The sequence below is a fragment of the Vanellus vanellus genome (assembly GCF_965231255.1).
Source record: "Vanellus vanellus genome assembly, contig: HAP1_SCAFFOLD_44, whole genome shotgun sequence".
NCBI lineage: Eukaryota > Metazoa > Chordata > Aves > Charadriiformes > Charadriidae > Vanellus > Vanellus vanellus.
Genome location: NW_028127957.1, coordinates 543,866 through 555,923, shown reverse-complemented (window position 1 = coordinate 555,923; position 12,058 = coordinate 543,866). Strand labels below are relative to the sequence as shown.

At 44.5% G+C, this 12,058-nt stretch overlaps 1 protein-coding gene across 1 annotated transcript in view; it reads right to left on the bottom strand.

Moving 5' to 3' along the window:
- LOC309684805 (E3 ubiquitin-protein ligase TRIM36-like) overlaps nucleotides 1–12,058 on the bottom strand; it is a gene marked incomplete at both ends in the record, with an annotated part of 147,714 nt that overhangs the window by 109,044 nt on the left and 26,612 nt on the right. The window contains one exon of the mRNA XM_082500664.1: nucleotides 8,053–8,110. Coding sequence (XP_082356790.1) covers nucleotides 8,053–8,110 — 58 coding nt within the window. The remainder of the gene's footprint in view (nucleotides 1–8,052; nucleotides 8,111–12,058) is intronic.

The window sequence follows — 12,058 nt, the reverse complement described above, 5'->3', positions numbered from 1 at the left end:
ATAATGTTGGTTCAACAGGACAGTGATGAGTGATCTCTATGCGCGGTTTTTAACTTGTGTATTCTCTGACTATCCGAGCCCAGTTCCCAGGAAAAATTGTCCATAGTTTAGATGATCAGTAGCTCTTCTCAGCACTTCTGAAGATCAGATATCTCATCTACAGATGCTGCCATAACCCAGCCAGCGTGACATAGCAACTTCAAACTTTACAGAACAAACCTCCCTTTCAACATGGACATCTCAAGAAAATCAACAATACAAACCACTCTAAAATCTACTGCATTTACCTGTGCAGAGTCGGAATAAAAATAGTCGTCATTCCCAGCAGTGGCCATTTTCACCTTTTGTGCTTCTCCTCCACTGCCAGAACATACATGAAAACGTTAAAGCTATCAATAGTCAGGCAAATCGTATTCTTACCCTGAAAGCAGTCATTTTCTTTCAAAAACTAGACCGTCAGAACCTTACCTCTGATTCTTTCTTGAAACAAAACTACAACTGACAGTGAAATACACACACAAACGAAGAGGTGGTACCTGCTCCAGGCTTGCTGGACCAACAAAGGCAGTTGCCAGCCAGTACAGAATGTTATGCTTCCGAGGTTCCACGGTTGCCAGCCGCTCCTCCAGCTCATGAAATGATAAAGATGGTGCTTTGGGACCTGTCCGGCTTGAATGTCTTCCTTTATCTCCATTGCTTCAGAGTAAAGCGTGGAAAATCGGACTGTTTCAAAGAGTCTCCCATTCCACCGTTTCCTCAACGTAAATGGAACAAACCCATTTGGTGGGGCTTAAATAGTACCCAGCTTCTTGCTGTAGGAAGTGTGGTCTTAGAAACAAATCTAAGACAAACCTTATTGTTTGGCTGGGTTTTAGCCAAAATCCTTGTGATCAGTGTGTTTCTTACTGTACCTTGTTCTTGGGATGGAGAAACTTGCTGCTTCCTGTTAGTCCCCTGTTAGCCGTTACCTGCTCACACTGCTGGGCTTCATTGCTTTTTCTTGCTGCCGTGGTGTCCACTGCCACAGCTCAAGCAGAAAGAACAGCATATGCCCGTGCCCCCAGTTAACACCTCTGTTCCCATTCAGGTCCCAGGCTGCCCTGAACAAAAACTATCTAGCACTGTTAGATCAAAACTGGGGAACTTAGGAGTAAAGCATAACAGGAAGCACCGAAAGGAAAAGGAGCCGTGACCTCAAAAGAGAAGGATGCCGCCACTTGACGAGTACGAAGGATACAGATGAAGCCAAAAAAGAAGGGAGGTAGATACAAGGCAGAATTCAAGCCAGAGGCCTAGAAGTGCATGTGACTGCTGGTTTCTTAGAAAAAAAAAAACAACAAAACCACCACCACTTGGCTGGACGGACTAATCACTGGAGCACACCTGTACTGTACGCCATGGGTCTGCCAGCGGGAAGGGTGACAGGCGCGTACATGACAAGCAGGTGCCAGTGACTCCATGGGCACAAACGGTCCGAGGCTCAGTGGTAGTGACACCCAAGTTGGGGAAGAAGTACGAAGGCATCGAAACAACTTCTTGTCTCTCGAGGAGCCCATCAACTTGTCTGTAACTCAAGTATCAGCGGATACTGCGGATAACTGTGAAGGAGAATACTGCACACCTGACCACGGGGACTTTGGCACTGGAATAAAGAGATTTCTGCAGGGATGGATCCACCTGAGCACAGAAGGGGACCAAGGTGGGGAGTGCAAGCGAGAGCTGTGAACAGAGACACGATATGAGAAGGCTCCCACAGTTCCATAAGCCCGACATCTGACTGGGGCACACGGGGCAAGGAAAGCTCCAGAAAGCAGATGAGGACCATGAATAATGAACTGTCAGTGGGCAGCATCAGCAGAGTAAGAAAGTGCTAATGCTGCCAAGAGCGATCCAAACAGGGGCTCTTTGTAGCTGTATAGCTGTGCCCAAATGAGGCAGAAAACGAGAAGAATGAATTCTCTACTGGGTTTGCCTGGCAAGGGTCTGGTAGTGGGAGGGCTAGAGGGGGAAATTCTGTGAGAAGCTGCTAGAAGCTTCCCCCATGTCCGACAGAGCTCCAGGACAGACCCACCGCTGGCCAAGGCTGAGCCCATCAGTGACGGTGGGAGCGTCTCTGGGAGAACAGATTTACGAAGGGGGAAAAACTGCTGGGCAAGAGCAGCCAGAGAGAGGAGTGAGGAAATGTGAGAGACCTGGATGAGGGGACAGAGTGTATCCTCAGCAAGTTTGCTGACGATACCAAACTGGGAGGGGTGGCTGACACTCCAGAGGGCCGTGCTGCCATCCAGCGTGGCCTGGACAGGCTGGAGAGCTGGGCAGAGAAGAACCTGATGAGGTTCAACAAGTGCAAGTGCACAGTCCTGCACCTGGGGAGGAAGAATGCAAAGAACCAGTATAGGTTAGGGGTAGACCTGCTGGGAAGCCATTCTGAGGAGAAGGATCTGGGGGTCCTGGTAGATAGTAAAGTATCTAGCACACACAACATTACGGTATTAAGAACTATAAAGTTCTTGAGAATATGCCTTTGGAGAGGAACACCCAGGTCTGGGAACAGAGAACTTCCTTTCATTGCAAGTCTCACCAGAATATTCAAGTTTCCCTCTCCTCAGAACATTTTGTGCCGAGTTCTGTGGAAAAGAAAGCCTGATCAAGTATTTTGAAGCTTCATGCTCCATAGGCCACTCTTTTTCACATGTGGAAAACCAGTCCTATGTTCTCTCGTGGCAGGCACAGCCTTTCCCATTTTGTGGTTTTTCAGGCACAAACTAGACATCAGGAAAGCTCTCGATTGGAGTATTATTCAGTAATACTGAAGTATTCCTTCCAGTCAGTCAAGCAGAAACAACATATCCATGACACTTGTATAGAACTCTAAGATAATACTGCAGAATAATAAAAACAAAAACCAAAAACCAAAAACCAAAAACCAAACAACCCCAAAACCCCACAAGCCCCCCAAAAACAGAATTGACAGTCAGTGTATTAAATCCCATTTAAACAGAAGACTAAACAGAAACTGGCACAAAGTAAGGGGGAAAGGGGACAGAAAAGAGGAGGGGAAGGGGAAGGTCACTGCTGGGTGCTACAGTTACTTCACGGTGGTTTCCTAAAACCCAATAACTTGACTAAACTACAGATTCAGCCAGGAAAGATGACAGTTGCGCTTGATGGCGATGCAGCAATGGGCACGGCTCTCTGCATTTCTGCAGCCTCTCAGGACACAGACCAACTAGAGGTCCGTGCAGTTACTGCCGTGGTTACACTAAAACAAAACGCATCCACTTTCCTGCTTTGGCGGTAGTAATCGCAGGACAGCAGCGCAGATTTGCAAGCGTGCAATGACAGCTAACGTAAAAGCAGCAAGACAATGAAGAAATAGTCAAATGATGAGTTTTTGTGCATCCTCTTGAAAAAATTCTGAACTGATTTTAATTTTGCTGCTTTCCTGTTCAACAATAATTGGCAAGCTTCCCCGTGATTTATTCCTGCCACATGAAGATCCAGGTTCTGCTTTGAAACAGGTACAGAAATGAGTGGATTTAAAACAAACAAAAAAAAAGGCGAAGAGAAGAAACCCCCCCCACTTCAGACCAAGCCCTGAGCTAGCTTTAAGAATTAAGCGGATTGTGTCTCCACCACGAGAAGCACCTGCAGCCGCAGTGCTTTTACAGGGGGGGAGAGAGAGAGGAACGTACAGAGTGACGCAAGGCTTCCGCCCTCCCTGTGGCTGCCCACAGCCCACACCAGGTGCTGTCACAGCAAACAGGAAGGGAATGGGTTTGCTTTGTCTTTCATTTACTTTGATTAGTTCTCACTAACACTAAGTCTTCTCTCCCACTCCAGCATTTCTCCCTTTTTCTTTTTTTTTGAGACACCTGTCAGCTGATGGTAAGGTGCTGCTTAGAAATGTAATATGGACACAACAGGGAACACACGAGGCTACAAGACCGTTAACTTTATTGATGAACATGGGATTTGTGCTTACGCACGTGGTAGCAAACAAGAGAAAATTAACAGTTTTCAAGAAATAAAAATTCATCTGAACTAGGTCAAGCGCTTCTGCTATGTTACCTGAAGACGAGTAATATGTTACAACATTACGCCGAGGCTGATAAGGTAATGCTCTTCTGTCTTCCCAAACTGGGGACTACTCTTTAAATGATGGTATCAAAATAGCTTCATCCTTTCAAGAGGAAGATGTTTTAACACTGCCTGTCTTTGGCAACTCCTTTTTCACCTTTTTCACAGGAGGTTCCTTTCGCGGAGATTTTTCATGATCAGTGCCGACCTTCTCTTGGGAAGCCTTTGATGGTTTTATAATACTGTCTTTCTTAGGAGGAACGGCTGCTTCTACTTTCCGCTTTTCAATTTTTGCTTTGGGCTTATACTCCTCTTTTTTCTCCTTTTCAGACACCAGTTTGAAAACAATTGAATGTTTTTGATGTTTATGTCCTTTGTTATCTCCCACTTGATTGTCTTTCAATTTTGTAGGCTCTCTGATGCCATGGCTCTCCCTTCCAGAAGGTTTTTCAGGGTAATTTCCAGCTCTATGATGACTTCGGTGGCTCTGCCCACCAGGGTAGTCCTCCCTATGTCCTCGAGCATATGGTGAATGTTCTCGTCTGCTCCCAGGTGGACCAAACCTCTCTGGAGAATATGTGTCTCTGCTTGCTGGAGGTCGAGGATGAGCACCACCAGCACAGTCCTTGTAATAATTTCCATACCGTCCTCTATAGTCCCTTTCCCTTTCTCTGTGTCTTTCCTTTTCAAATGGATCTCGAAAGTCAACCGATCTGCCGTAGTAAGCTTCCCTGTCATATGCTGGAACTTCCCTTTGCCCCTTCCCTTTGTCTCTTCTTGGACACGGTGGTGATCGCGAATAGGCACGAGAATGGGAACGACTAAATGATGGAGAGCGGGAGCGGGAGCGAGAGCGGCAAGAACCTGGTCTTGATGTGGAGTAGGTATATGAACGGTGGTAAGATAAAGCACTATAGGGAGTCTTGGACCTTTAAAAAAACACAACACAAAAGCAATAAGTGAAAGTAATTTTGTTTCCTCACCAATTTGGTTTGTTCCTTTTTTCCCTCTCCGTATGCTTATGTCAAAACTCCTTTTGGCTGCTGACAGCACTCCTGCCAATTGAAGAACTTGATGGCATGTAAAAGTTTCTGCTTCCAAGACAGAACAGCTGCTGCTTTGTTAGGGTAAAAGCATACGGGAAGGGGAAGTCTGTTTCCACTCACTTCTAGCACATCAACTACCACAGCCATTGATTGATATAAGGTGGTGTATACTGGCCTCTACTGGTGCGCGAACGCACACGTTTCACTACTCGGCAACTCCATGCAGTGCAAACCATTTTTGTTGCAGTAAGATGCAAAAAGAGCAAGTCTTAATGTCTACAGCACACTGTGAAACATCGGGAAAACATGATTCAGACAGTAAAGCTCAGTTTTAAAATGCCAGCTTTGTCATTTTAACTTCACAAATTTGGCAATTTGTACAGGATGCAAACTACATGTCCTGCAGTCCTACACACAGGACTGTTTAACCAACACTTCTGGCCTGATGGCCTACCAAAATTTTGCCCATAATAGCTCTCACCAAGGATAGTGACAGCATTTCAAGAAAAGTCCTGTCTAAAAGCTTCTAAACTCAGCCTCTGGCACTATGACGCAATGCCATTCCTCTAGGAGAGATTCTGGCAGCATTACTAAGAGCCGCCTATTCCCACTCCTGCCCAAGTGACTTTTAGGCATAGAAGACATCAGCTACTTTGAGTCTTTTCTTCACAAGTTTGTCTTTCATTAGTTTTTGAAGAACCCTTTCAAAGTATTCCTCATATGTTCGTTGGCATCATTCCTCCTCTCAAAGTCCTTCACCAGTGTAAAGTTTCCTGACAAACAAGTCTGATCTTTCAATTCCAAAGAAAACAATGTCAACCAAATACTAGCCAAAGCCACCAGTTTTCAGCCCAGGTAAATATCTCTACGTGTATCCACATGTGATAAGGAAAAGAGGAAAGAAAGACACCTTCTCTCCTTGTCCCCTTCAAAGGGCTTCGAGGTAACGCTTACAGTCAGAACAGGGAGACGCAGAAAATCCTGCAATGACACCTATTCAGCTTCTGGCCTCGCCACAGCTGTCAGGAGGTGAAGGATGTCATTACAGTGAAGCTTTAGTAACGGAGACACCTGCTCCTGAACAACTGCTGCCCAATTCTAACGATGGCTCTGCTGTAACCTCTGCCGTATGTGAGCTAGTACCCTACGTGGGAAACTCCTGTCAGGGTGATCCCTTGAATCATCCAACCCCTGTAATGACAGGGGCTGGAGCGGAACTCCTCCTGATTCTTCTAGACAACCTGCTTCTCCAGTACGGACATGTCAAACAGTCATCTGGGCTTTTTTTGCCTATGCTCATTTGAATCCTTTAGAATAGTTTTGCATGTTTACTGTCTCCAATGAAAACGTAGATTGGAAAGAGCACTACGTCATTTTTGCTTATGTCAGATGCACTTTAGTGTAACTGCAGTCCGGTCTGCTCTCAAAATGCAGAAGTGAAGAGCAACACAACTTCATTGAGCCAACTACTTACTCCTCTTTCAGACTCTGTTGTTCCCTGTAAAACTCCTCCCGAGATACAGGAGGTGCGTGTGTCGTGGGGATGGTACTGCTCTTGGTACCCAAGCTGATGACACGCTTGCAGGAGCTGGGGCATACCCTGGAGCGGGGGGACAGTGTACGCAGCAGATGGAAGTTGAGCAGGCGGAAACTGAGGAAGAAAACTGTGGAAGAGTGGAAGTGCTTGGGGTGGTGGAAGGCCGGTGGAAAGGGGAAGTGCTTGGGGTGGTGGAGGATACAAGGGAGGTGGAGGCACAGGCACAAAGACTGGTGTTGATGTTGGTAGCGTTGGGCTTGAGCCCTTCTTTGGGAACATTCGCTGTGCGGGAATCCTCGATTTGAACTTCTAAAGAGACCCCAAGACATGTGTCACTGTTTGTAACGCTCTGCCCTGATTTTACAGAGGAAAGAGAACAAAGCGGGAGCATGGTGGCTTCTTGTTCTCAACGTAAGCATATTGCTCCCTGCTTCCTGGTCATTTGAGACTACGCTCATTTCTTGATCCTCTCACTTGCCTTCCACACCCTCACCCCCAACAGTTCCCGCAGTCTTCTCTCCTCTTCTCGCCTTGCGACTGTGGGTGGAGGCTGCCCGTGCTTAAGAGAGACTCCCATCTCCCATGTGCTGAGCGCCCACCGCTCCTCTGCCGCTCCGTGAGACACTTAATACTTCCGATGTTGTCGCCTCACCATGATGTATTTGGCCTGTTCCTGTCCCTGAATTGTTCTTTTCTTACTTACTGAACTTGAGATTTTTAGATAATCTGTGGAATGGATCCTGGTTTCTGGTTTTATTGCTCATAACATTTTATAAACACACTGTGCCCTTACAATCTATCTAGAACAAATATATACCAAAAGGAAGGACCAGCTTGACACTGCAATGATGGATAAAACAGTCTCTGCTCTCTCCAACTGAGAGAAAGCAGCTTGGCTGTTGGACATGAACGCATTGAAGAAATTCAGAATTGTCATAAAATGACAGCACTGACTTTTCCAAGGATTTGCTCAATTAGTATCAACTAAAATTTTTAGAAAAAAGAACGTTGGAGGCTGATTTCTATGGGGAAATCAATTTTTCCAGCTCTATTCAGCCAGTATCTAAAGGGCGGCTTTCCATCTGATCCTTTAATTCTCTTTAGGTTTTACATGGAATTATGGTTTCCTCAAAAAGCATTCATTTTTCAGAGTCCTCTTTTCAATCCTGTACTGGGCTTTTATTTTAAATCATCTTACTGCAAGCGCAGATCCCCTCTGCTAAGGCCAATTCAAATTAAGGCATTTAAAATTTAGTTACCACTTGTATTCTCCACAACTATCTGTGCAGACTTTTTTCATTATAAATCAGCTGTTGTGTAAGTTATGTGGTACGGCCTCGTTTAGCAGGTTACAAGTAGGAACATATTGAATTTCGGTAGGACACTTACAGTTCGCAGCCCGGTCTGCCACCTGCTGAGCGAGGCGCACTGCCTCCCATTGGGCGACCTGTTGGAGTGGGGAGAGGACAAAGAGCAAAATCCCATTGAGTTTCTCTGAAGGTCAATTTTTTAAACGAAATTCTGACGTTATCGTTCCTTACCAGTTGTGGGTATCGGTTGTCCCTGGGGGCCCGGAAGAGTTGGGAACGCTGGTTGTCGCAGCACAGGAACCTGACAGGTCTTGTGAGTAAATGCAAACAGTTGGAAAATAAGCTCTACTAAAATACAAGAATCCTTGCCTATGTTGACATCAAACTTACCTTCTCTTCCAACAAACTGCTGATTGACAGAGAGGAAGATTGAGGAGGTTCAGCAGCCGTCAGCAGAGCAGCAAGAGGTATAACGCTATCGGCACTACTACAAAAAACCCACACTTTTATTAATCAAACAGCATTTTGGAATGCTGCTTGAAATATAAAGTCTAAGATGAGAAAAGGCTGACTACTGGAAATGGAGAAAAAAAATATAAATAAAAGAAACAACTTCAGATTTACAAATGTGAAGTTGGCCGATTCCAAATGAAGCCCTGTCGAGAAGTCCCTATGGACTACTGGCATTGAAAGAGAAATCTCACGGGAAAAATAGTTTATTAAGCTGGCTGCACATGAAAGGATCAGAGTACGTGTAACCCACACGCTCAATCTCAGTGTGGGAAGATGGAAGAGCTGCAATTCTATTGGGAAATGTCGATGTGATCTTTCAGAGACTGCCCGAGAGGTTCTTTTGAACTGTGATCCGGTGCATTCAACGGTACGGCCGAGCCCGACAGTCTGCTGGGCAGAGCGGCTGTTTGCATTCAGCGCATGAAGTCGAAAGGGTATAAGCCCTAAACAATAGCACAGATTTCTCATGTATTTTCATATGACTTCACTGGGTTGCAAACTTAGACTGTCATGTTTGTAAATACTTCAGATTTACAGTGTTTCAACGTTTATTATCCAATCTGTATGTGGCACTGACTACACTGTGTATTGCTGAGGATGACTCTGACTTATCATAGTATCGATGATATCAAGACTGTAGAAAAAAGTAATGTGAAAACACCTGGCCAATTTTACCTATAATTGTACTTTTACACTTTTCATGAAAATATTATTTCCCCAGTCCTAAAGAGAAATTGATGCACTCAAGAAGATTTGACATAACTAAATGGTTCCTTTAGGAACTGTGAGCCACATGCAATCAAAGGGCTTCTGGGGAAAAAACGTTCCTCTCTCAGGGTAAACCTTTACTGAACGACTGATAAGGCAACCAAGCAAGAAACAGGTCTGAGAAAATTCTTGCATGAGGCACACTTCCAACTTATCAATGTGTCCTCATTCGAAGTAAAGACAAAACCCAGAAATTCCACAGTTATCTGGAACTGTCACTAATGATGCATAAATCGCCAGCGGAGAAGCTCAAGAAGAAGAATCTGACTGCAGCATTTTGGTGTCTTTCATATTCATGTTGATCTACAGATTTCCTACCGAAAAGGTCCAGGAGGTAAAACAGGCATGAGCGGTGGTGGAGGTGGTGGCGGCGGTGGCGGCTGCTGCTGCTGAATCTGCTGACGGAGCCTTTTTGCGTAACCAGTTCCATTGTTGAAGTTGTTCACAGCCTAGAGGCAGAAAAACGTTTACAAAAAGGTAGTATGAAACTTCAGTAGATACACGAAGAAAAGGCTCCACAGAGTAATGTTACTTGTGTGCTCCTGCAAACGTTATCAATCCTAAAATGAATCAACACACAGATGTATGAACACATCGCATTAAACACTGATATTGATGACGAGTGACTCAGAGTATCTGTATTTAAAGCACTTCAGTGTTAACACCAAATTGGAAAACAAAAGTGTGCCCTGAATTGGCCCCATTGTCTCTAAAGAGTTGTAAGCTTCTGTAACAGCAGATGATGTATTTAGAAAGTAAACGTGGCCTTATTATGCAATTTAGCCTTGCTTAAGGAGACGTAAATTATTATTTTCTTCCCTTTCACCTTTTACTAACAGACTTTTCTTACAAACAGTTTACGTAGAAGTCATCACGTTACCTTGCGCAGGAACTGGTTGGCAATGAGAGCATCAGGAGAAACATCTGTCTGATGACACGTTGGGCATGTGTGTTCCTCAGACTCCAGTAATGCCGTTCTAATACCTGTGTGTCAATAGAGTCATCACAGAAGGTTTAGCCAAAGGACGGCAATGTTGGGGGTTCTAATAAAAAGACATATATGACTGATGGGGGAATATGGCTTTAATTGAGAGCGTGAAGCTGTAAATGTTCAATAGTGTAAAACATTTCTAGTATGCAGCATTTATTTCTGGTATACAGTTTTGATATTTCACCAGTGTAACACTTGATGGTTCGACCAGTCTCTTTTCCACTATCCGCTGCAGTGAGATGTCACCAACCTCACAGTTAATGAATAAAACACACCTCAACAAAACATTAGTAGGTTTGAGTTCTGAAGGATTCCACCAACTCTCCCCTGGAGAAGAATGCAGATTAAATGCCCAACGACCTGTTTGTTGCAGAGCACACAATTATGTGTGAGAGAAAGGGCTGTGAAAAAACTAAATGCATTTGATATCTAATACTGCAATGCACTGCGCAGTTATGCACTCTTCTCATACGCCTCCTTCCGCATGGAAAGAGGATTTAACCGGATACATGAAAGGAAAAAAAGCTTTCTGCCTTTTTTTTTCCTTTATACAAAAAGAGCCCTTTCCTATTCAGGGGATACATTAGTATGAAATAGAACGGGCAACAACGTAATTTCGCCGTCTCCTATTTCTGCTCTCAGAAAATCAGAGGTGATGTTTTGAATTAACAAACACGGGAAGAATACGTACATTTGTCACAATAACTGTTTCCACAGCAGGGAATAACAGCGGCATCAGTCATTATCTCTTTACAAATGACACACAAAAACTCAGCTGGAATAGGGTCTTCTGAGGATGAGGGGGAGGACGGCTCCTCTGGTAAAAAGGGAGGCTTTTCCTTCTTTCCTCCAGCATAAGCTTCCCTGGAGGGTGGGGTGGGGAAGGAAGAAGAAAAAAGTTACAGATGGGTAAAGGAAAACTGTTCGAAGCTTTGGATATCACCAGAGGAAGATAATAGATGGAATTCTCATTTCACATTTGCCTTCTGAGACGCAGACATTTAGTTTAAACCACTTTGCAATAGTCACAATATGAGAAGAGGGAGGTGGGAACAATCTTCCTTCTGCAGAACTTTCCCATTCATTGGATCAACTAAGAAATTAGCTCAGACTAGAAACATCATTTGTTGACAGCCAGAAATCAGGTGCAATGAATCCCACCTCTCCTGGGCCAGAGGGTACATGCAAATTGTAGGCTCAGGATAAAGTTTGTCTCTGAGTAAGTGCATTTTATAGATGGAAGAGGTCTATGTTACAGCTTCTACAAAAGGAGATGCGTGACAGAAGAACAGAAGTGCCACCAAGTGCATTTTGAAACAGCCACTCCTGCCAGCACACAGTACTATTGTCTTAGTTTATAGCAACAGGAAAATCTCAATGGGTTTCCCACATGGGATTTGATAAAAGTCAGAGCAGGGGAGGAAATCTCAGTCCAAGAGCTATTTGTTAAATTTTACAAGAAGCCTTTGGAACATAAAACAGAAGCAAAATGAGCTTTCCAAGAGAACAACTCCACATTAAACACGACAGAAATGTTTTACAGAACTACAGATTCTTAGCGCACTGCAAGTTTAACCAAGTTCCAGAGGCACGAACAGTAGGACCACCCCATTTTAATACTAGCAAGTATCACAGTTGTTAAGGTGACGATGCAATGCCAGTGCTTCCTCCCCCGTAATGACCGACGCTGGCCAACTCGGTTGCATCGTCCCTCAGGCATTTACGCATGGGTTTGTCTCCTTCACTTTTTGGTCCATCCAATTAACTCCATACTTACGCATTAATAATCGGTAGTGCACATTTTCCAGTGTTT